This window comes from Scomber japonicus, chromosome 1, assembly GCF_027409825.1.
Source record: "Scomber japonicus isolate fScoJap1 chromosome 1, fScoJap1.pri, whole genome shotgun sequence".
In the NCBI taxonomy this organism is placed as follows: Eukaryota; Metazoa; Chordata; class Actinopteri; order Scombriformes; family Scombridae; genus Scomber; species Scomber japonicus.
Window position 1 is genome coordinate 38,497,884 of NC_070578.1, and position 12,707 is coordinate 38,510,590.

At 39.7% G+C, this 12,707-nt stretch overlaps 1 protein-coding gene across 1 annotated transcript in view; it reads right to left on the bottom strand.

Moving 5' to 3' along the window:
- The window catches only part of LOC128355070 (ADP-ribosylation factor GTPase-activating protein 2-like), a 14,467-nt gene extending 4,169 nt beyond the window's left edge, over positions 1-10,298 (bottom strand). The window contains exons 1-4 of the mRNA XM_053315244.1: positions 10,209-10,298; positions 4,942-5,060; positions 1,009-1,081; positions 747-878 (exon numbers count right to left, since the gene is read on the bottom strand). Coding sequence (XP_053171219.1) covers positions 747-878; positions 1,009-1,081; positions 4,942-5,060; positions 10,209-10,280 — 396 coding nt within the window. The 5' untranslated portion in view covers positions 10,281-10,298. The remainder of the gene's footprint in view (positions 1-746; positions 879-1,008; positions 1,082-4,941; positions 5,061-10,208) is intronic.
- Positions 10,299-12,707: the final 2,409 nt, after the last annotated feature.

Consider the following 12,707-nt stretch of genomic DNA (forward strand, 5'->3'; position numbering starts at 1 on the left):
AATATAATATCATTAAAAGGTAAATAACTGTCCCCAACCATAATAGCAGTCTGTGTTTTTACCAGGCGGGGAGTTCTGGTCCTCTGAAATGAGGCCAACCAGGAAGTAACTTAGAGCTGCATTCTATCAAAAGGCCACCAGGGGGCGACTGTCTCTATACAAGTCAATGGAGAATTCACCAACTTCTCACTTGATTTCTAACCTCAGTAAACGTTTTCAAAATGTGTTTATGGTCTCAATCGCTAGTTTAAAGCCTTCTTCAATGCAGTATGATGTTCATTTGGGACATTTTGGCCTCCCTGATTTTATATGTGACGATAAAGCAGGGTATGCATTAGGGCGTGGCTACGTCTTGATTGACAGGTTGATTGACCAATGTCCTCGAGATCCAGCCCTCGTAACCATAGCAACCTCCCCGCTCCGCCCATGGCTCCGCCTCATGTCCATATAAGGAGAATCTGTGTTTTTATTTTTCCCAGCATGCACCTGAAATTTTCAAGATGGCGCTGCCTAGATTCGAAACTATTGGCTTCCGAGCAGCAGTCCACAAACCAATGGGTGACGTCACGGATGTTACGTCCAAGTGTAGCACCAGCTCTTCAATCCCATCATACTATTATATTATCATTATATCAGTGGTATAAAATAATCTTCAATAAAATCGTTTATCCCGATTATTCCTGAGACAATACATCGTCTAATGAAAGTATCGTTACAGGTTTAGTTTCTACTTGATCGATACTCACATCTGTTCCATATTTGGACAGCGCAGTGTTCGCCTGCTGCCGGATCTTCTCTCTGTACATCTGAGCGGCGCGGCTGTTGTACTTGGCGTTGGTGTCGTTTGTAGAGCAGCCGTGCTGACGGAAGAACGCCGTCTTCACACAGGAAGTAGAAAAAAAAAAGAGAGGGAAGGTATTGTGTTATGATTAGAAAACAGAAGAGATGATCGTAACCTTAACACCAGAAAGAAATATAGTTTTTTATTGAGAGTGAGTTGTGACTTACAGCGTTGGCGTTTCCTCCGACCTGCATACATCTGAGCTGGAACCAGTTCCAGTTGGAGTCTAACTCAGTCGATCTGAGGAGGAGGAAAGAAAGAAAAGAGGAAGGTCAGCACAGATTAACCTGATCACATGGCTCCAATGCTCAAAAACTCAACTGCTCATTATTTTAAGTTATAGATAGACTCTTATTTTGAAAGTCCATCCTTTTTTCTACTATTGTATGCTATTATAAGCGAGCTCTCCAGTATTACACACTTTTTGATGGATGGATGGATAGATGGATAGATAGATGTGAGCATGTTAAAGGTTTATTTTAGCTGTCTGTGTCTACCAGAGAGTAAAAAAAGCAGTTTATAAACCATCCAGAAAGCCGTCACATTAAAGATCCAACACATGAACATGAGAGCTGACAGTGTGTTACATAACAGGAAGTCGTGACTCTGTTCACAGCGGATATGAGAACAGGACACATCCAGCAGGAAAAAACACACATTACGTCCTCTAACTTGAACCTACAGCCGATTAAACGTCACTATGACAACCACTGATAAACCAGACACACAGACTATTAATGCATTCAATAAGCTAAACTTCTTCCCCAGTTAAACTGTAAGACGTGGGGATGACAGATTCCTGCCCCGGAGCTTCTAGTGTCAATGTCTATTTTCATTGTGCTTCTCCCTCTTCTCCTTCCTCTCTCTCCTCTCTACCCCGACCGGTCGAGGCAGATGTTCTCCCACTCTGAGCCCGGTTGGGTCTCTTTAAAATTAAAACCTGAATAGTTTAGTTTAGACCTGCTTTATGTGTGAAGAGCCTTGAGATGACTCTGTTGTGATTTGACGCTATATAAATAAAGGTTGATTGATTGACAACCTGCTTCACTTACATCAGTGGAAATATCTTGCGTTCCTCCAGAGTTATGTCAACAACTTTTTCATTGTCGCCCCAGTCTGTAAGGTATGTAACGTACGTATGTGACAGATATAGCTTTACATCTCCACACACATAACAAAGAAGGAGACTTAACCATGAAAAGGTTGGGTGGTTGGGTGGTAGGGTGGTTGGTTGGGTGGGTGGTAGGGTGGTTGGTTGGGTGGGTGGTAGGGTGAGTGGTTGGAAGGGTGGTTGGTTGGTTGGTAGGGAGGTTGGGTGGTTGGTTGGTAGGTAGGGTGGTTGGTTGGAAGGGTGGTTGGGTGGTAGGGTGGTTGGTTGGTTGGTTGGGTGGGTGGTAGGTTGGTAGGTTGGTTGGGTGGGTGGGTGGGTGGTTGGTTGGTAGGGTGGTAGGGTGGTTGAGTGGGTGGTTGGTTGGTAGGGAGGTTGGGTGGGTGGGTGGTTGGTTGGTAGGGAGGTTGGGTGGTAGGTTGGTTGGGTGGGTGGTTGGTAGGGAGGTTGGGTGGTAGGTTGGTTGGGTGGGTGGGTGGTTGGTTGGTAGGGTGGTAGGGTGGTTGGGTGGGTGGTTGGTTGGTAGGGAGGTTGGGTGGTTGGTTGGTAGGGTGGTAGGGTGGTTGGGTGGGTGGTTGGTTGGTAGGGAGGTTGGGTGGTAGGTTGGTTGGGTGGGTGGTTGGTAGGGAGGTTGGGTGGTAGGTTGGTTGGGTGGGTGGTTGGGTGGGTGGTAGGTTGGTAGGTTGGTAGGGTGGTTGGTTGGTTGGTTGGGTGGGTGGTAGGTTGGTAGGTTGGTTGGGTGGGTGGGTGGTTGGTTGGTTGGTTGGAAGGGTGGTTGGTTGGTAGAATGGTAGGATAGTAAGGTGGGTGGTTGGGTGGTAGGGTAGTAAGGTGGGTGGTTGGGTAGTAAGGTGGGTGGTTGGTTGGGTGGTTGGGTGGAAGGTTGGGTGGGTGGTTGGTTGGTTGGTAGGTTGGGTGGTAGGTTGGGTGGTTGGGTTGTTGGGTGGTTGGGTGGTTGGGTGGTAGAATGGTTGGTTGGGTGGTAGGGTAGTAAGGTGGGTGGTTGGTAGGTTGCGTGGTTGGGTAGTAAGGTGGGTGGTTGGTTGGTTGGTTGGTTGGGTGGTAGGGTAGTAAGGTGGGTGGTTGGTTGGTTGGTTGGTTGGGTGGTAGGGTAGTAAGGTGGGTGGTTGGTAGGTTGGTTGGTTGGGTGGTAGGGTAGTAAGGTGGGTGGTTGGTAGGTTGGTTGGTTGGGTGGTAGGGTAGTAAGGTGGGTGGTTGGGTGGTTGGTAGGTAGAGTCCTCTAACTTGAACCTGCAGCCGGTTAGGGACTGTAGACGTCGGGATGACAGATTCCTGCCCCGGAGCTTCTAGCGTCAATGTCTATTTTCATTGTGCTTCTCTCTCCTCTCCTTCCTCTTTCTCATCTCTACCCCGACCGGGCGAGGCAGATGTTCTCCCACTCTGAGCCCGGTTGGGTCACTTTAAAATTAAAACCTGTATAGTTCAGTTTAGACCTGCTTTATGTGTGAAGAGACTTTGTTGTGATTTGACGCTATATAAATAAAGATTGATTGATTGATTGACAACCGAACCTCCTGCTGCTTCACTTACATCACCGGAGTGGAAATATCTTGCGTTCCTGGAGAGTTATGTCAACAGTGTTTTCATTGTCGCTCCAGCCTGTAAGGTATGTAACGAGCGTATGTGACAGATATAGCTTTACATCTCCACACGCGTCACAGAGAAGGAGACTTAACCCTGAAAACACCTCCGTTAACACAGACCACTCGTTAACTCGTTGTTCAATGGAAAGTTCACACTGCAGTTAATAGATGGTTCTTTTGTTTACATTTCCTTCCTTCCTTCCTTCCTAGTCTTAGTATGCAACATATGGACGTATTTAAGACTTTATAAGACCCTGCAGAAACACTATAAAAAGGACCAAAAAATAAGATTAAGAACCAAATCATGACTTTAAAATAGAAAATCAAATCGAACTGAGGATTTGGAGAATGATGACACCCCTAATAAATAAATAGATAGAAACATCAGATGTGAGCATGTTAAAAGCAGTTTATAAAAGCCGTCACATTAAGATCCAACACATGAATATAAAGGCTGACAGTTTGTTACATAACAGGAAGTCGTGACTCTGTCCACAGCGGATACGAGGAGACCAAGTTGGTGATTTATGTGATTTAAAACATTGTGAACATTTTTAACTGAACAGCTGCTTTGTTCAGATTCACGTGTTATTTTTTTATGGAGGTTTTAAAAAGAGGAGCGTCTCATCAGAAAACAGCTTTTAGGGATTTTTATGACATTACTCCTGCAGGCAGAAAGTGATGATAATAAAAAGCTCTATGGTGACATTATTACGACTCTATGATATAAGGGTGTCATCTTTTACTGATTTTAAAAAGGGTGTGTTCACTTATGTACATTAATAACTGCTTTTGTACTGAATTGTTTTGTCAATAAAGTTTTATTGATGGAAAAAAAGGGGTGTGTTCCACAAAGTAAGAATATCCAAAAAAAACAACTCCATCAATCAATCTTTATTTATCTTAATCTTTATAACTGAAATAAACTATCATTATGAGTCTTTATATTATATAAACTAAAATCAACTTTATTTATAAAGCACCACAGCTGAAACAAAGTGCTGAACATAAATAGATAAAACAACACAGAGATATAAGTCAATTAACAGGAAATAAATACTAAATAATAATTGTTAAAAAAAATTATTGAGAAAAGAGAATTTAAAAAGGTGCAAACTGTAGCAATGCTTGATGTAACAGTGAGTGTGTGTGTGTGTGTGTGTGTGTGTGTGTGTGTGTGTGTGTGATGGAGCCGTGTGTGTGTGTGTGTGTGTGTGTGTGTGTGTGTGTGTGTGTGTGTGTGTATGATGGAGCTGTGTGTGTGTGTGTGTATGATGGAGCTGTGTGTGTGTGTGTGTGTGTGTGTGTGTGTGTGTGTGTGTGTGTGTGTGTGTGTGTGTCTGTGTGTGTGTGTGTGTGTATGATGGGAGCTTTCTTGATCTTCTTACCTGATGAAGCTGAGGTGAACGCCCAGGGAGCGGTGGATGCCGGAGCAGTCGATGCACAGGAACACGCCATAAGGGATACTCGCCCAGCTCGGGTTCTTGGCAGCGCAGTCGAAACACACCTGCAGAGAGAAGAAGAAAAAAAAAATTTAAATAACAACAACACAACACATGTAAAAGCTGCCCGACATCGGAATGATAATTACACAACAAGACAATTACAAAATAAAAGCGCCACCGCAATGACACTTTCCCACGCTGAAAGAAAAACATCCGAAACAATCAAGAAGCGCCGAAACTCTGACCGAGTCAAGGAAGGAAGGAGGGAGGAAGGAGAGAAGGGAGGAAAGAAAGAGAAGGAGGGAAGGAGGACTGGAGGACGAAGGAAGGAAAGGAGGGAAGAAGGAAGGAGGGAAGGAAGAAGGGAGGAAAGGAAAGAAGGAAGGAAGGAAGGAAGGAAGAGGGAAGGACAGGAAGGAAGGAAGGAAAGAAAGGAGGAAGGAAAGAAGGAAGGAGGAAGGAAAGAAAGGAGGAAGGAAAGAGGGAAGAGGGAAGGAAAGAAGGAGGAAGGAAGGAAAGGAGGGAGGAAGGACAGGAGGGAGGAAGGAAAGAAGGAAGGAGGAAGGACAGGAGGGAGGAAGGAAAGAAGGGAGAGGGAAGGAAAGAAGGGAGGAAGGAAGGACAGGAGGGAGGGAGGAAAGAAGGAAGAAAAGAGGGAAGAGGGAAGGAAAGAAGGAGGGAGGAAGGAAAGAAGGGAGGAAAGGAAAGAAGAAGGGAGGGAGAAAGGAAAGAAGGAAGAGGGAAGGAAAGAAGGAGGGAGGAAGGAAAGAAGGGAGGAAAGGAAAGAAGGAGGGAGGAAGGAAAGGAGGGAGGAAGGAAAGAAAGGAGGAAGGAAGGACAAGAGGGAGGAAGGAAAGAAGGGAGGAAAGGAAAGAAGGAGGGAGGAAGGAAAGAAGGGAGGAAAGGAAAGAAGGAGGGAGGAAGGAAAGAAGGGAGGAAAGGAAAGAAAAACCATCCGAAACAATCGAGAAGCAGCTGATTCATGATTCATGATTCATCTTCCGATCTTCCGTCATTAGAGGAATCGATTCATCGCCGAAACTCTGGCCGAGACGCTTCATCTGAATATGAAGAGGCTGGTTTAATAATTTGCATAAAGTCAGAAGTCAGCAGTCAGTCCGTCAGTCAGCAGCGGCGGCCGTGAATAACTCGGCAGGAATGTAGAAAATGTGGAAACAAACAAGAGCTGAATACAAAACATAATTACACAGGTAACACAATAAAAGGTTTAAGATTTAAAAAAAAAAAAAAAAAAAAAAGGTCAAACTATCTTATTTCACTCAGTATAATAGAGATGTAATATTCAGTTTTGACTAAATATTTAATACTGAAATAAGTTAATGTATCATTTGGATCATTAATCATCACTGTTTAGTGTTTCAGTTATTTCTCATTTGCAAAAACAGCCACATATACATTCATTACAGCTTCTTTACATCATGCATCCTGCATTAGAAATCCTACCACAATAAAGGTACTGCCACAATAAAAGTCCTGCATTAGAAATCCTACCACAATCCTACCACAATAAAAGTCATGCATTAGAAATCCTACCACAATAAAAGTCCTGCATTAGAAATCCTACCACAATAAAAGTCATGCATTAGAAATCCTACCACAATCCTACCACAATAAAAGTCATGCATTAGAAATCCTACCACAATCCTACCACAATAAAAGTCATGCATTAGAAATCCTACCACAATCCTACCACAATAAAAGTCCTGCATTAGAAATCCTACCACAATCCTACCACAATAAAAGTACTATTATGAGTGATGTAGTATGCAGTATTACAGTAAAAGTACTGCAGTATTATGAGTGATGTAGTATGCAGTATTACAGTAAAAGTACTGCAGTATTATAGTGATGTAGTATGCAGTATTACAGTAAAAGTACTGCAGTATTATGAGTGATGTAGTATGCAGTATTACAGTAAAAGTACTGCAGTATGAGTGATGTAGTATGCAGTATTACAGTAAAAGTACTGCAGTATTATGAGTGATGTAGTATGCAGTATTACAGTAAAAGTACTGCAGTATTATGAGTGATGTAGTATGCAGTATTACAGTAAAAGTACTGCAGTATTATAGTGATGTAGTATGCAGTATTACAGTAAAAGTACTGCAGTATTATAGTGATGTAGTATGCAGTATTACAGTAAAAGTACTGCAGTATTATGAGTGATGTAGTATGCAGTATTACAGTAAAAGTACTGCAGTATTATGAGTGATGTAGTATGCAGTATTACAGTAAAAGTACTGCAGTATTATAGTGATGTAGTATGCAGTATTACAGTAAAAGTACTGCAGTATTATAGTGATGTAGTATGCAGTATTACAGTAAAAGTACTGCAGTATTATGAGTGATGTAGTATGCAGTATTACAGTAAAAGTACTGCAGTATTATGAGTGATGTAGTATGCAGTATTACAGTAAAAGTACTGCAGTATTATAGTGATGTAGTATGCAGTATTACAGTAAAAGTACTGCAGTATTATAGTGATGTAGTATGCAGTATTACAGTAAAAGTACTGCAGTATTATAGTGATGTAGTATGCAGTATTACAGTAAAAGTACTGCAGTATTATAGTGATGTAGTATGCAGTATTACAGTAAAAGTACTGCAGTATTATAGTGATGTAGTATGCAGTATTACAGTAAAAGTACTGCAGTATTATGAGTGATGTAGTATGCAGTATTACAGTAAAAGTACTGCAGTACTATGAGTGATGTAGTATGCAGTATTACAGTAAAAGTACTGCAGTATTATAGTGATGTAGTATGCAGTATTACAGTAAAAGTACTGCAGTATTATAGTGATGTAGTATGCAGTATTACAGTAAAAGTACTGCAGTATTATGAGTGATGTAGTATGCAGTACTACAGTAAAAGTACTGCAGTATTATGAGTGATGTAGTATGCAGTATTACAGTAAAAGTACTGCAGTATTATGAGTGATGTGGTATGCAGTACTACAGTAAAAGTACTGCAGTATTATAGTGATGTAGTATGCAGTATTACAGTAAAAGTACTGCAGTATTATGAGTGATGTTAAATAAATGTAGTGGAGTAGAAAGTACAAGTACTTCAAACTGCACTGCAGTAAAGTACAAATACCAAACTGTACTACATTAAAGTACTAGTACCTTCCTTCCTTCCTCCCTTTATTCCTTCCTTCCTATGATCTAAGTTCAGTTGTTAGGGTAAGTGTTGCTTCCTTGCTTCCTTCCTTCCTTCCTTCCTCTCTCCCTCCCTCCCTCCCTCCCTCCCTCCCTCCTTCCTTCTACCTCAAATTGTACTGCAGTAAAGTACAAGTACCTCAAATTGTACTACAGTAAAGTACAAGTACCTCAAACTACTACTACTTATGTTACTTCCTGCTGCTGCATACTTCAGACTAACTGAGTAATTGCTGGATCAGGTATTTAAATATCAGATGAAATTAAGCATTAGTCGCGGTCGTGATTCTGCATGAATGAAGAAGGAGAAATTGAAAATGAGGAAGAAGAAGTGAAATTCTTTAAACCCTTCTAGGATTTACTTGAAGACTTCAGGAGGAAATAAATGGCGTCGGTGGAATTGACTGTGTGTTATATAAGAGGAAGAACCTGCTCATTATCTAAGTGCTGACATTTCCCCTCCTACAAACACAACTATGTATATGACTGAGTAAATAACAGGGCTGGAGTTTGGAGCAATTTAAAATATCAACAATTTGAAGACTTTGAATATGCATTAGTGTTAAAAATCATTTTATGTAATTTAATGCTTCAATTCACATGATGGGTATTAAATAAAGTACTCAGTTGGTATCTGTATAACTTTAACAGTACTTGGATTTATACCGGTATCCTATTTATTTATTTAAACAATACCCAGCCCTAGTAAACATATATGTATGTAGATTTAGTTCTTTATTTAAAGGAGGTGGATCCTGTTGTTGTTGTTTACTGTTTAACTCCAGTGTGTGTTTTGTGTCTGGTTAGGGTTAGGGCATCAGTTTATATTTAACCAAATAAAAAGTAAAACACCAATATAAATAAATGTATGTATGTAGCTGTGAAATGTAAAGTCTAGTTTGATTAAATATATGTGGACTGTGTGTCATTTATTTTAGTTGTAAAGCACTTTTAGCTGCATTAACTGTATGGAAGGAGCTATACAAATAGTTATTATTATTATTATTATTATTACTATCATCATCATCATCATCATCATCATCTTCTTTCTTTTCAGATCTTTTAAAGCTGTTTTTGAGCTGCATTTATTGAATGAACTACTAGTACTACTACTAGTATTAGTAGTAGTACTAGTAGTAGTAGTAGTGTTATCAGTAGTAGTATTAATAGTATTAGTAGTAATGGTAGTAGTATTAGTAGAAGCAGTAGTAGTATTAATAGTAATGGTAGTAGTATTAGAAGCAATAGTAGTATTATCAGTAGTAGTGGTAGTATTAGTAGTAGTAGTATTAAATGATGACATATGTGGAAAACTCATATCCATCACATTTTTGGGGGCAAAAAAGGGGGAAATTAAACATTGAACACATTATAATCTGAATATTATGTATATTATGTATACGTTACATAACAACTGATATAACACAATATAACTCAGCATATGGCAGCAAACCCTGTTATCAACATTAAACACTGTTAGCTTGAGCGACACTTAACATACATACTAACATTTCGCCACGTAGCTGTAACATTATTAGTAATATTAACATGTTATCTTATAAAGTGTTAAAGAGTTAAATGATAATGATTAAACCCAGTAAGTGAAAATAGCTCGGTGTAACAGTGTTGAGCTCTTTTCCTCGGATCGTATACGTGGCCTTTCTCCTTTATGTTTGACCGGAGTTACGGTTTAACTGGTGACCGTGTTATCTGGTGCCTCTCTCACACATTTACAATATAAATGAATGAACACAATTAAGCAGGCGTAAGCGTAACTTTAGATATTAAACACAGATGAGTATGTGTTTTTAAAAAAATGATTGAAGTATAATATAACAGTTTTTTTAGAGGAGGACACCAGTTAACACGGTCGCCAGTTAAACCGTAACACCGTATAACCCGAGCTAACGCTAATGCTAAAGGCTAACAGGCACAGGTGAAGCCAATTAAACTACCGAAAAATCAAAAGACACGCTAACTGAGACACACACATGAAAGGTGACGGTAGTGGCATGTTATCCTGTGTTACCTTGTTCGTAGGGATGGATCTTAATCTCTTGAAAATGGTCAAGATTTCAGTCTTATTTGGTTCCGTAGCCATCTTTGCCACTCTGACAATTTCCACAAGATGACGTCACTACGGGTCCCTCCTGTGCTCTAAATGGAAAAACAGCGTATGAGAGAGACGCTGGAATATACACGTGGACATGTGCGGTGATCTTTGTACTTTTTTTTTTGTTGTAATAATGATAACCAAGGAGACTAATGCGTGATGTCTTATATAAACTACTTAAAGAGGGAATTAGAAAGTAGAAAGCTGAGAGTGAGAGTAAATATAACTTAATTGTGTTAACTATAACTTTCCTCGCTGTGACTCTGGCTTTTATTAAATGTGCCCAGTCATATACACTTGTTTTAAAGGCACACTTAAACATTTGACTATAATCTCAAGCCTACAAAATGACTTGTCATGTCTATTAAACTTTATTTTCTCAATTCTTACTCTTACACATGATATTCAATTAAGTGCATTGGTCTACACTCAATGGCTTACCCCTTGACAACCGCTCAACCAATCAGCATTAAGCCCTTAATAGGATCAAATAATACGATTAGTTAGGGCTATAGCTCGAGCATCCAAAAGTCTAATGAGAATACAGACATTATGAATTCCAATGAAAGGGGTAGGACACTTTAAATACTGAGCTACTCTATTCTAAACAATAGTAAAGTTATTTGAGAGAGATTCAGAATATAATAAAACAGATTTATTAGTAAGTAAATGTGCAAATAAAAGGAATGTGCTTTAGTTTTATGGTGCAGAACAAGCAGAATATACATAAAAGGTAATATAATCTTAAATAATATACAAAATAAATGTTATTTTAAAAGATTAATCTGCAAAATCTCCCCTTTCCACATTTATATAATAGACATAATGGCCTTTTATTTTTATTTTATACATTTATTACATCAATTAAATACCATTAAACGTGTCTTCCTTAAATCTGGAGGCATATTTTATCACTGTCTCTTATATACAAGCATTATATCCCAACTTTTGCATTTTTTATGAAGAGTTTCTTCCTTCCTATATAACGTCTGAGGATTAAAGCAAAGGTTTCCAGTGTTATCCCACCAGTGTGCTATTTATGTAACAGCCACTTAAGAGTTAATCATCAGTTCTTTCCCTTTACTTACAGCACACCTGATTATCAACTGTTACCAACTTCTTTTAGGTCATTTTTCTTATTTTAGTCTGTTTAGGGAGAAATAACACAAAACAGACTGAATGCACTCGTACATAATAGCAAGAGTTTTACAATATTAAAATAACATGAAATACAAAAAGCCTTAAACTCGATTACTCTACTACTAATGATAAAGAAATAAGACAAATATGATGAATACAAAATAAAAGATAATAGAGTAAAATGGGAAAGCAAGAAGAAAGGGAGCAAGGACAGAAGGAAGGAAGGAAGGAAGGAAAATAAGACAGGAAAGAAAGATGGAAGGAAGAAAGAGAGCAAGGACAGATGGAAGGAAAGAAGGAAGGAAGGAAGGAAGGAAGGAAGGAAGGAAGGAAGGAAGGAAGGAAGGAAGGAAAAATGGAATGAAGAAAGGGAGCAAGGACAGATGGAAGGAAGGAAGGAAGGAAGGAAGGAAAGATGGAAGGAAGAAAGGGAGAATGGACAGAAGGAAGGAAGGAAGGAAGACAGGAAAGAAAGATGGAACGAAGAAAGGGAGCAAGGACAGAAGGAAAGAAAGTCGGAAGGAAGGAAGGAAGGAAGAAAGACAGGAAAGGAAGATGGAAGGAAGAAAGGGAGAATGGACAGAAGGAGGGAAGGAAGGAAAAGAAGACAGGAAAGAAAGAAGGAAGGAAGGAAGACAGGAAAGAAAGATGGAAGGAAGAAAGGGAGCAAGGACAGATGGAAGGAAGGAAGGAAGAGAAGACAGGAAAGAAAGATGGAAGGAAGAAAGGGAGCAAGGACAGATGGAAGGAAGGAAGGAAGGAAGGAAGACAGGAAAGAAAGATGGAAGGAAGAAAGGGAGCAAGGACAGATGGAAGGAAGGAAGGAAGGAAGGAAGGAACAAAGGAACGAAGGAAGGAAAAGAAGAGAAGAAGGAAAGAGGGCCGGTTCTTTTGTTTCTAGAGGAAGAATTCAGTCACATTCTCAATCTTTATTAATCTTGTTTATTTGGAACAACCACTTGGTCCGTTACGGCTGATTTACCAAACAGGAAGTCTGAGCGAGGGCACAATAGCGTTCAATGACGGGAGAACAAACATGTGCTTGTTTGTTTGTTTGTTTGTTTGTTTGTTTTGTTGTGTCAGGTTTTACAGAAATACTTGACCTACTCTCTGGATGTTCATAAATCAGGTCACAGTCAGAAACCTGGTCTGTCAGGTAAATATGTGAACTACGAGGTTTCCACTTAACATTTTTCTGTTAACCCTTAAACAGACCTTACTAGTTATGTCATTTGCACCTCAAGTAAGGAAGGAATGAAGGAAAGAAGGAAGGAA